The 12811-nt window shown below is 28.3% G+C and overlaps 2 protein-coding genes across 2 annotated transcripts; one reads left to right on the top strand and one right to left on the bottom strand.

The window, feature by feature from the left end:
• The first annotated feature begins 678 nt into the window (after window positions 1-678).
• On the top strand, window positions 679-1658 carry Pop4 (ribonuclease P/MRP subunit POP4). Its single transcript, XM_017909447.1, has 4 exons — window positions 679-694; window positions 766-905; window positions 1038-1428; window positions 1522-1658. Exons 1-4 carry the CDS (start codon window positions 679-681, stop codon window positions 1656-1658), a joined length of 684 nt encoding a protein of 227 aa, XP_017764936.1.
• A 2828-nt stretch (window positions 1659-4486) lies between these two features.
• On the bottom strand, window positions 4487-12489 carry Chc (clathrin heavy chain). Its single transcript, XM_017909448.1, has 13 exons — window positions 12008-12489; window positions 10843-11050; window positions 8920-10767; window positions 8498-8817; window positions 8103-8368; window positions 7776-8010; window positions 7270-7652; window positions 6828-7125; window positions 6281-6721; window positions 5639-6201; window positions 5296-5518; window positions 5148-5223; window positions 4487-4817 (listed from the first exon to the last, which is right to left on the bottom strand). The coding sequence occupies exons 1-13, from the start codon at window positions 12047-12049 to the stop codon at window positions 4684-4686; spliced, it is 5037 nt and encodes a 1678-aa protein (XP_017764937.1). The 5' UTR covers window positions 12050-12489; the 3' UTR covers window positions 4487-4683.
• Between the last annotated feature and the right edge of the window lie 322 nt (window positions 12490-12811).

Here is a 12811-nt window from a genome sequence, read left to right as displayed (position 1 = left end):
TTGTATGCATTTGTAACTTTTATACGAATATAACCTATCCTTTACTGATTTCTAAAATTAGATTTTTTAATATAATGAACGTGAAAGTAGACAAAATTAAATAGTCATAAATAAATATATGATATATAAGAAAAAATTAACCTTATGCTATTATACTTTAAAAATTTATGCTTTAGAATTAGTACAATTATAAAATATACAGTGAAAGTAAATAATTCGTCCTACTTACTATTTTATAGGAGAAAGATATGTATCCTTATATTTTTTAAGCCAATACTTGAAAATTTTATTATTTTATTATTTTAAATTTTATTATTTACAATATCATTTGAAATAAATCAATAAATCTTTATTTTATTATAGTTTTTCACATAATTCTAACAAGTTGACATATATACATGTATATGTCATCTAATCGTATGCTATCTAATTTTTAGAGATTTTATTTCTGATTTCACAAATTTTACTGAAAATTTTGTAGTGATATATTATAATAAATTTAGTATGCTATGAAATGAAAATATACCATTATGATACATAATTCGTTACTTATTAAATACATTTAAATTTAAGTTAACCTAAAAAATTATGTTTTAGATAATCTTTTAATCTAAAATACTTTTCTAAGATGAAACATGCAGTGGTTAGTTTATTTCTACTATTCTGTTATTACTCATAATGGCACATTCAAATCGTATGTATTTATAAAATTATGGATCAATTAATATATACCAATATATCATAATTAATTAATCATTTTTGCAGAAAGTATATGTTTAACATTACCAAAAAGTATAACAAAACAAATTAGTACATGTGAAAATAGTGAACAATATATTACAAATTTTCTACAAAATGCACTGCCTTCTTCTGATGTATGTTCAATAGCAGAAGAATTAAGAAAGGTACAATAGAATATATTTATAAGAAATAAGAAATATTACTATATTCCTATAACAATATTATATTATTACAATATCAATACAAATTGTAAATATTGTATCACAAAATAAACTGAGATTATAACTGTTTTATAGTCATTGATACTTGTTAAACATAAAAGTAAATGGAATAAGGAAAAAAGATGTAAAGGAAAGTTATTAACTAGTAGAAAACGTATGCAACTTGGTTTACGTAAAATTAGTTGCAAGAGTGACATGAAGTATATAGATTTATTACCATTGAATCAGTTATGGTTAAGCTATATACAACAAGTACTGGGTACCAAATTTCTTAAGAATATTCCAAAAGATCCTATTGATCCAAATTGGGAAAATATTAATCAACAGTTAATTAAAATAGATTTTCATGGTGCTGAAATTTTCATTATTGCATCAAAATGCCCTAGTTTCATTGGATTAAGTGGTATAGTTATTCAAGATACAAAAAATACCTTTAGAATTTGTGGAAAGGATAATATTATGCGAAGTATACAATTTATATTTTATATCTTTTCATGGTGTTATTATTATTTCTTTAGATACAATTTAATATATTTAAACCATTTATATTTATTTTTAGCAATACCCAAGGATGTTGTTATTATAAATATTTATTTAATGGAAATAAGATTAGAATTCTTTGGTAAAGATCTTTGTATAAGACCTACCGAGCGAACAATAAAAAAGTTTAAATGTGGACGTGTATATGAACTGTAAGAAAAAACTATTTTGTAAAATTATTTGTACGATTTATAATTTACAGAATTAAAAATAAATTTTTCTTTCAATGTTTATATGCTAGCAAATATAAAAAATATCCCTTAAAATGAATGTAACAAAAAACAAAAAAGAAACAAAATTTTTGTTAATAGGTTTTAATTTCTAGGCAAATTAATTTTGAGTAATGAATTATAACTTAATCATTATAGTCTCTAGAACTAACTGCCTATGGACTTATTAAATCATATTGAACCAATAGTTTATTTTAGAAAACAAAATAATTTATTAACATTAACATTGATCAATAGTAGATACAAGGTGTATATCAGTATCATGGATAAATTTTTAAAATCCTTGAAATTTTAAAGATTTCTGCCACAAAATTTATGTTTCCCTTTGAAAATAATCTTAATGTATTATTTAAAACTTTTTTCTCAAGTAACAAATAGTTTGAAAAATAATCGTATATATAGATTAAAATAGGATATCCTACATTAAAGGATTTCTAGGAATTTATTATATTTTATTTATTAATATAACTTTATAATATGCTAAAGCAATATTGCTTTTATATATAAAGCATTAATATTATTGATGATAAAATGTCTTAAAAAATAGAAGTATGCCCCACTTATGGCAATGAAATACATACAGGAATATAAAATTAATATAAACTACGCATTTAAGTCATACAGTTGTTTATTGAAATAAATTTAATAGCGACAAATGTCTCATATTTTATACTGACTTTCAACATTACAGAGCTGTGATTTTGATCATGTATATGTATATTCGTGTAATTAACGACCAATTTCGGTACGTTTATTTCTAAATTTACTATTATTTTATTTTAATCCACAATATCCAAACAATGATACAATTACATTACTATCTGTTCGTAGAACAGGATTAGATATATTTTTCAATCTACAGTTTCATTCATTATATAATTTCAATGAAAGTGAAATGATTATTGGGAATGTTACAGATTCTTCTTTGTATCATCTAATTTAACACCTTTTATTTAGTATATGCAGTTAAAATTACTGCAGTCGTTAAATATCAAACGAAAGTCGTCCGCAATAATCGATATTAGTTATTATAATGAATATTACTCAAATAGTCAAATAATATTCTCTTGCATTATCATCACGATATTAAAAATTTTCTGCTTTCAACTTTCGTTTCATATTTATGAATAATGAGAATAATTTATAAGTACATATCTCCTGTTCATTTTGAGATATGTGATAGAAGAAAATGTCACATGAAATGTCTTATGCAATAATCTAGCTCTTTTAGGAACATTGAATGTAAGATATGCCAGAAAAAGAACTCTTTTTCCAATATATCTTGTACACTGATCCTGATTTGTTAATAGAGCATTTTATACAGACAATGTGAATCATTTAACAAGCAGAAAACGTCAACAAATACGATTCTGCCATTTTCTACATATGCATTGGAATCTGACTACCCAACTTGCATTAATACTTGTATCATAATTTCATTATACATTAATACAGTGATATAACGAACAATACATCCAAATAGGATACTATACATACATCGTACAAAACAAATACAATAAGTAAAAAAAGACTTGAAATTATATTTCTAAAAACTGAACATGTTAATAAAATAAACAAAATTATTACTTAGTTTATATACTTTATAACACCTTCGAATTTTTTTTTACAAGTGTTACAATGTTTCAATTTAATGTGTACGAAAAAAAGATAAGATCATAATATTGTAAGCCAGCATAAACAAGTTCAGTACATATATCCATACATCAATATGACGAGATCGTTATAAAGTTTGTTATATTTTCAACGGATTAAATACGTCCTCTATCTAGTGAGAATATATCAGAGAGCTACCTTCATTATCATTCTTTTTTCGTCTTTTCTTTAGGAGAGCGTATAACATTACTATTCTATATTTCACGTTTTGGCTGCCTGGTCAAATGCTAACTTTTTTATTTATCCATGCCACAACAATAACACACATAGATATTAAACTTATATACTGACAGACATACAAACGTATTTTATATCTTACTATATTTAAATTTCTAAATACATTACGTACAGTTTACAGACTTCCAGTTTTGTTTTGTATTATTGTTATACTGATGTACTGATATATGCCGTTTTTTCATTATTATTTATAATGCTAGATATTCTGAGGCTCATACATTTGACTGTGACAACAACATTTTTAATGAACCTAGATAAATAGATCCATTTTTACTACTACAAATTATATATTAGAATAATATTTTCACCACTTTTCATTTTCCATTGATGAACATGAACAGATGTCAACTTTGAGTACTTATTATTTCTCTTAATAGTCACCTATATATTTTTAGCCCAATTTTCATTTTTATACCAAAAAGGAAGCACTTTGTAATTTCGTGACAGATTTATTAAATTGAAACTTACAAGTATTTGTTTTTAAAATTGTTAATTTTATGTTATCTTAAACTAAACATTTTTCAATACTTAAAAAAAGGCACATACGTACACAATACATTGATATATCTGTGAAACTATGTGTAGTTACTTTATAAAGTAACAAAATAATTCAATTTAATTTGCAGAATGTTTTAATATATCATGATTTATTAAAATTATCACTATTGCATACTTGTTTAAGAATTTATTATATGTTGTATATTCTCAAAATATTTAAGTATTTTTTGTTTTTATTATGATTATTTTCTTTTTTCGTAAATAATAATCAATGTGTACTCTTTAATTACTTTAACAGTAAATTAATTATTTTATAAATGTTACTCATAAACTAGAAATTCGCGCTTAAATATTTTGTAGTTTACTTTGAATTCATTATTTTTATTTATGTTACAATTATTTTGCGGCAACACTTTTTTTTTAATGATGTTATTTTAGCATTTAATAATAATTGTGAGCTATTGAAATACTTGTTCTACCTAGATATTATAGAAAAGTAGATTTTGTTGATCTCTGTTATTGAATGTGTTGCACATTGTGTTTCACATACCATAAGCCTGGTACGCCGCTGCGGTTGGTGCATAAACGTTTTGTGGTGGTGCTCCATATACACCTTGTGGTGCATAACCAGGTGCCATCATACCTGGTCCTGCTGTTAACATTAACTGAGGCTCGGCTGCAAATAAAAATGCGTACGATATCACAAAGTATATATATAATTATACTTTGTTAAGAAAGTATTTTATATAATGCAACAAAAATTAGGCATTCTTCAACAATTTAGGAATTTTAGAAATATTCTAATAAATTATCTAACTTTGTATGTAATTGGCAAAAAAAATGTTCATTTTACATAGGCCAAATTTTTACGATTCGTATATAATATATGCATAAAAAAATTTATTATAGTATATTATATCCTAATAAATTCTTAAAAAATGCCTATCATTTCAATCTACAAAATTGATTCTCTCTAAAATAATAAAAACGGGTATAAAAAACTTACGCATAATCATAGGTTTGTGTTCTTGATGATCAGTTTCTTCCATACGCCGACTTTCGGCTTCCTCTAGTTTATCAACCTATTAAGAAAGAATGTTAACATAAATTTAAAATGTCAATAATTCGATATATTATATTTTAAGTGATGTTACCTTAGTGATATACTCTCGTGCGACTTGTATAAGATAGGGCATAGCAAAATGTAAAATATGATGTCTCCACGCAAGTTCTAGAATAACATCTGGATGAAGCAAGTCATAACAGTGAAATAAACAGGCTGCAAAACAATCTTTCGATCCTCTTTCTAAGAACCATTCCAGTAATTCTTGAGCAACTTCGGAATTGCGAGATTCTGCTGCGTATTCCATAGCATCTCTAGTTAATAGTACAATTAAATCATAAAATAATGGAAATATAAATAAATAATAAAGAATCGAATAAAAAGGAATTTCGTATTAATAAAAATCATAAAATAAAAATTTTAAAGTAATTTACCTGAACAGTCGATCTTTTTTACACAATTCTACAGATTGTTTCCATCTATTATTTCCTTTGTATAAGTATGCGGCAATTCTTCTAAATTCGATTAATTCATGTTTTTCCAATTGTTGTGCTAGTGCAATATTATCAAAATTATCGAATGCATCAATTGATGTTCTGAGTCCTTGATAATCTTCTTCGTCGATAAGTAGACCGTTTAATGCCTCGTTAATTGCCTTATTATTTAATGCTTGAACTGACCTCAAGTATGGTTTTACAAGTTGTAAATGCCCTGTTCTCTTAAAATATGCGACCGCTCTCGTATGATCCATGCGTGGTGCAAGTACAAGTAATATATCATTTAAAAGTAGGGGTTTATATTCGACATAAAACTGTATAGCTTTATAATAAAGTTCAACATTTGCTACTTTAGTAATCACATCTTTGAAATGTCCTTCTCGCCATGCTTCAGTGGGATGTTGCATCAATGCAAGAACTGCATTGTCGTATTCATCATATTTATCGTATAAAAATACAAGTTCTGCCCATAGATGCGCTTGCTCCGCTGCACGAAGTACCTGTCAATTTTATTAATACAAACAATATTTTTTCACATTTGTTCATATTCAAATATTCTTGATGTAATTAATAGTATACCTTTGGTATATTAACTCGAGACCAAAAAAGTTCAAGATGTTCTCTCATTCGTTGAGGTTTGTATTTGCTATAAAGTATAGCTAATTCAGTAAACATTCCCATATGTGCTCTTTCAAGTCCTAAAGCAGCTTCCAACAAATTAATAAGTTCCTCGAAATGCCCTCGATCTTGATAATAATTAATTAAATCTTCTAATTCATCAGCATGTACGACTATATGTAATCCGCACATTTGCGCTAGTCTAAATTCACCGCTATCCACACAAGCAAAACAAACTTCCTTCCAAGTACGTGTTGAATTTGCTTTACGAGCACTATCAACGGCTCCTTGAAATTCTTTCAAATGAACAAGCGTAATAGCTAATCGTGCAAAATTAGATACATTATTGTACAAAAGTTTAGCAGCATCATACATTTTATCGTCAAAACATCTATCACCGATCTAAAAGTGAATAATATAAATTTACATTTATAAATATAGATGTTTCTGTTCAAATATAATGAATAAATAAATACTGGGTGTGTAATATACAAAAAAAAATTGAAACCTTTTGTATGTCAGCATGATTAGGGCCAGAAATAAATTCTTCAAGATCTGCAAGTCTGTTAGTCCTTGCATATGCGTAAATTAATTCACTTTCAATAAAAGATTCACGAGCTTTTTTACGAGCCATTTGCAAGTAACGAACCAAATCCTCCCAGTGAGAAGTTCGATGAGCAGTTTCTACTACATCTACATACGCTGATGGATCATCTGCTTTAATAAAACTATCTATGGCTTCTTTAACTAAACCTTGTTGTAATTGTGCTCTGGCTAATTGGGACCACACTGGCGGTTCATTGCATCTATGAAAACCAGATGCCATGAATTTTTAAAAAATAAACCGTAACTAATTATTTAATCAATTACATTGTAATATAATATATTATTATGCGCGATATCTCATATACAATAGTCATTATTTATGAATTTAATTTACGGTACCTCACCTTTCAGCGAATTCGTAAGCTCTGTCTAAATTATTAACTTGCTCGATTAAAACTTGAATAGCTGATGTATTGACATCGAATTTCTTAAAAATGGCAAAAGCCTCTTCATATAACTCATTGTTAATAGCAATGTTAGCAATATCAGGAGCATCATAATTATCCAATCTGTTAATATATTCCATAACACGCGTTCGATCAGCCTTTATTGCCGTTAGAATCAAAAGATTTTGTAAATTGCGATGATCGCTAAATACGCTACTGTCGAGTACAATTTTTTCAAGGAGCTCAATTAATTCATTAGGTAAGTCAGCGGTCATAAATGCTTTAACAGTGACTGATATATCTTCAGGATCTTGTGTTTCTGACAAAGCTGTTTGTACAACCTATAATCAAAATTTCATATTAATTTTATGGCAATTACATGTAATTATAACTAAGAGCTTGAAAACAAATTTTCAATGGATACTACAAAAAAGAAAAAAAAAGAAAAGAAAATGATTACTAACCTGATCGATCAAGGGTCTTTTATAAGGATTGCTTTCAAGAAGAACCTCTGCCCAAAAATCTGGATCTCTACGTCTCACCAAATATCTTGCTTCACTTTTAAAAAGACTATTTTCGTTACATACGCTTATCAATTCTCGATCACATTGACCACGCTCATATGCAATACATGCTAAATGTGGATCACGTTTTTCACAATATTTTCCTACTACCCTACTATCATAAAACTGATTTTCTCTGTAAAATTAAAATCACTTAATAAAGTGACTAGTTTTAACATTTTACATAATATACTTTTTTCATGTTAGAATATATTTATATTTACTTACTTAAGAAATCTTTCTGGATTATTATTACTGTCGATGTATATTTTTGCTAGTGCATTATGTGTTGCAGGTTCAACACAACCTTCATGTACACGAGATTCCAGCCATGGAAGTAAAAGCTTCAAACGGTTTCTTTTCTCAACTTCTCCCACAAGTTCATCAGTAGAGAATTGACCACGTACCACAAGAATTAAATTTTTTATTATATCCTCTGAACAATCTACATCCAACAAACCACCCACTACAACTGGTAAACGTGACGGATTTACCTAAAATTAAACCATGATTGTAATAAATTAAAATTTATAGTTAATAATTATATTATAAAATTCACTATGATTATGAATATTAAATAAATATGTTTATTAAATTTAATATATATGAATAAAAAAACTTACTTTTTGGACATAAATTTCTATATATTTTTGTAAATTATTCCGATAAAGATACAATACAAGATCATGTACAAAATCAAATCGGTCACAAACAATGATCAAAGGTAACTGATCAGATAATTTTGCTTCTTTGAGGAAATTTTTTACACGTTCTGGGTTGTAACAGTTACTTTCTCTACAAATTCGTTCAACTTCTTTAATTTGTCCAGTTTTACAAGCTGCTTGTATGTATTTGAAATGTACTTCTTGATCTTGACTGAAGTTAACAATAGATCCCAAGAAATAAAACAGTCCCTCATATGACTTAAAACTTTCAAATAGATCTAAAAGTAGTAAGTAATTACTAATAACAATATTAAAGAAATAAATCAATACATAATAAATAATACAAATATATGATTAAAATAACACCAAATTATAAATACCTATTAATGCTTTAGTAGTCAACTGTTCATGATACTTTGTTGCTATTTGGATACATATTTGTAAATTCTGTCTTATGTTAGCAGTTAACATTGCCTTCAAACATTCCAAAGAATCTTCAACAGATAATGTTCCAAAAAATCCAACAAGCCAATCTGGAGAAAGTAAATGTGTATGTACTACAGCTCTCTTAATGTCATATAAATCAGTATAATGTTCCAAAGCACGTTGCAATAAGCCGGCTTTTTCACATAATTGTGCAATATGAGCTCTGTCATAATGAGTAAACATTTGGTTTCCTAAGATTGCATCAGCAACTTGTGGAGCAGACATTAAATTCATTTCTAAAAGTCGAGTTTGTAAAGCTCCTTCGCTTGGCCGATTATTTTTCAAAGCATCCAATAAAAATGCTGTACACTGTTGAACCATGTTTTGTTCCATAAATATATCCACAATCTGATTAATATCAGCTAATGGTTCATCATCTTGGACCAACATCTGGGCAAATGCTACACCCTGATCTGGATTAATTCTCATGACATTTCTTAACAAAAATATATAATCAGGGGTATAAGAAACCTTCTTAGCATATAACACAATTTTCTGGAATTGACCAGTTTCTGCAAAACATTGTATGACTTTGTTAGGGACATTAGCTCTTAAATAAACACTAAGCGCTAAAGTTGGGTCAGCTTGCTTCACTAAGTCACCTAATTCTTCACTACATTCTAATTTATCTTCCTTTAACCATTTTTCAAGAAGTTGCTTACGACCTTGCACAAGCACTGGACGACATAATTCCAAAGATTCATATTTATTCAATTGTCCTTGATCTAAAAGTATTCCAAAATATTGCAATAAGGGCGATGTTTGTCCTTGCGTAGTTGGTACCTGTTGGAACCGTTGAATAGTTGCCGGTGTTCGAAGAATTCCTTTTGGAGCATTTGCTGCAACTTTGGCTGCTTCTGCATATTGACCATTTTGAAAAAGCAAATTAAATTTCCTAACAAATAAATCTTCAGCTCCTGATAAATTATTTCTTACAGCCATTCGCAATGCAAGTTCAGAATTTTGCAGTACTCCATTTATATATGGAATTATGTTTTCTTCATCAACAGATACAGATAATACCTGGCCTTTCCGATTTACTCCTATTATACCACCAGATGCTTCATGTGGTGCAGTGACAAAAATAGTTTCTCCAGATATGCGATTCATAAATATACAAGTAGCAGATTCAATATCATACATATGTATATAACCGTATTTTGTTATTAAATATATAACATCATACTTTGAACTGACTTGCATAGCAACAGGAAAGTCATTTGCAGCTTCTGGTGGAAAAAAAACATCCACTGCTTTCTTTGGAAAAGGGTGATTACCAGCAGGAGGTTGACCAACTTCAATAATATGAAGATTTGCACCTTGTACTGTTCTAACAGCAAAACAAAATAAATTACTTGCTTCTGCATTTCCTTCCATTTTAAATTGGGCAAAGGAAGCAGCATGTCCTTCAATTGGTTGAGAACACTTTCTTTCAACGGAATAAAGTTGCATAGCACCAACTACTCTATTATGCTGGGCAGAAATACCAATCAATAATAGCCATGTTTGTTTTGGATCAGTTCTATAATTAATTATTTGACAGCCATTTAATGAACAATGTCGGTCAAACATTTTATTTGGTGTTGATTCTCCTTCCATAGACCAATGATAAACAGCAGTCTCTGTTACCAATGCTAAAGTATTTAACGATATCCACTTCCAAAATACTACATCCTCTGTCATTGTGTGAGCTTTCATTTTTGATTTCATTTCTATGTTAAAAATCTGAAGAGTTTTCATTCCTAATAATAAAAATAAAATATGATAAGTCTATTACCACGTTGCACATTCTTTATGTAAAAAACATTAGTTATTACCTTTTAAAGCAATTACTTTACTTGCAGGATTCATGATTGCAGAATCTGCAGAAATAGGTCTTCTGACAGGATTTGCAGAATCATTCATATCAATAATAACTACCTGTGCAGTATCCCCAACTTTCTCCCGAACACAAATAAATTTATCTGATTCCATAGTAAGAGTATTAAAGCTGACATTGTTTGCATTAATTCCAACAGCTGTAAGCTATAAGAAAGACAAATAACACAATAAATTGTGAAATTATTAAGCATTTATTTAATTTGATTTTTTTATATTTAATGTACTTTGAAGGTAACATTAATTATTATAACTAGAATTTTATGAAAAATATTTAAATATTAATGTTTTAAATATCAATCAATCAAAATTAATACTTGATACGAAGAAAAATTTCTAATATAGTATAATCAAATTTTTTATTTCAAACTGAACATTTTATTTATTAACAATATTTAAAAGTTATAACTGATATACTGATATAATATAAAAATATCCCATATCTATTTTGGTTTCATTAAAACTGTTACTAATGAGCTAAATTACATTTTCCACTAAAAATTAATTTTAAAAAGAATATGTATAAAAGAACATGTATAAGGTAAAGAGGAATAGATAAGTCAAATATAGTTTATCTAAAAAATAAAATAAAAAATATATAATGATACACCATTCCACTCAAATTTATTTCATGAAAAATCGCAACTCACTATCACTTATTACAAAAGTCAAGAAATAACGAATATTTTAATTAGAAAATTCATGATATATAAAGACGGAAATAAGGGGCGTATATGACGAGTAGACGTGGCCCTCGTTGATAAAAAAAAATCAATTTATTTTTTTCGCCAACATTGCCACATAGAATAATACCATGATTAATTAACCTCTACGTATTCTATTACGAACGTATATTCAAATTGATTAAAATTTATACAAATAAAGACACATGCGATTGTATTATACCTGTCAAAGTAATATCAATTCAAAACGATTTTAACGGAACTTACGTCTTTTTGTTAGAATAATAAGTGGTAGTAACGAGACTTACCAAAAAAAAACGTTAGAAATCCGCAATGAAATTGAAAATACAGTTTGTGAAAACAGATATTTGACGACGTGTCGAAATAATAAAAGAACCGGGTACGAAAGCAGGTCACCTACCTGAAGATGTTCTTGAAACCTTATGGGTAGTAACTGCGTCATTTTTCTGATATTTTTCAAAATTTGTCGAGGTTTTCCAGCCGCGGTTACCTAATCAAAAATCTATCGCGGCTGTCTATCGTTCCTATGTACAACTGTTTTGGCTTATGGTGCGCTTCTCAACCAGAAAACCTCAGTCCAACCATCAGCGCACAAAACCAACTGACGCAAAGTGAATGCCGTCACTACTTGCCGCTGACACCCATCATGGCCGCCAATGACCGCCCCTCTGTCTAAAAATAGTTCCTCAAGTACAAAAGTGTTCCGATCGATCCTATATTCTGATATTGCCAAACGTTTGTAAACGCATCAAAATAGTAACATTATGCAAAACACATAACAGAATATCGAATGTTTACGATTATTGTTATAGTCACATTGATTTAAATGTTCATCAGCGTAAGAATACACACAACTAGATTTTGTGGTAAATCTCGCGAACACCACCCCTTCCTTTCTACAATTCTCATCCCCCACTCCTTACCGTGAATGAAGCCGCAACGGCGCACGATTATATATGTAGCATATATTTTCTATCGTACATTCATACATGCATCTTTCCTTATGTAATGTAAAATTCAAATTAACTCACGTTAAAACCCTCAAATTCTCAATTTTCTTTTTCAACAACTTATTAAAATTACAAGATCAGAAATTCTATCATAATCTTATGATTTAACAAAAATTTAACGCTTTAAATTGCAAACAAATTATCAAGGTTTACTACAACGTACTACAACGTTTATTCAAAAAATCGTTTTGAAA

This window comes from Eufriesea mexicana, unplaced genomic scaffold (assembly GCF_001483705.2).
Source record: "Eufriesea mexicana isolate 0111107269 unplaced genomic scaffold, ASM148370v2 scaffold18118, whole genome shotgun sequence".
Classification (NCBI taxonomy): Eukaryota; Metazoa; Arthropoda; class Insecta; order Hymenoptera; family Apidae; genus Eufriesea; species Eufriesea mexicana.
This window is presented reverse-complemented; position numbering and strand designations above follow the sequence as displayed.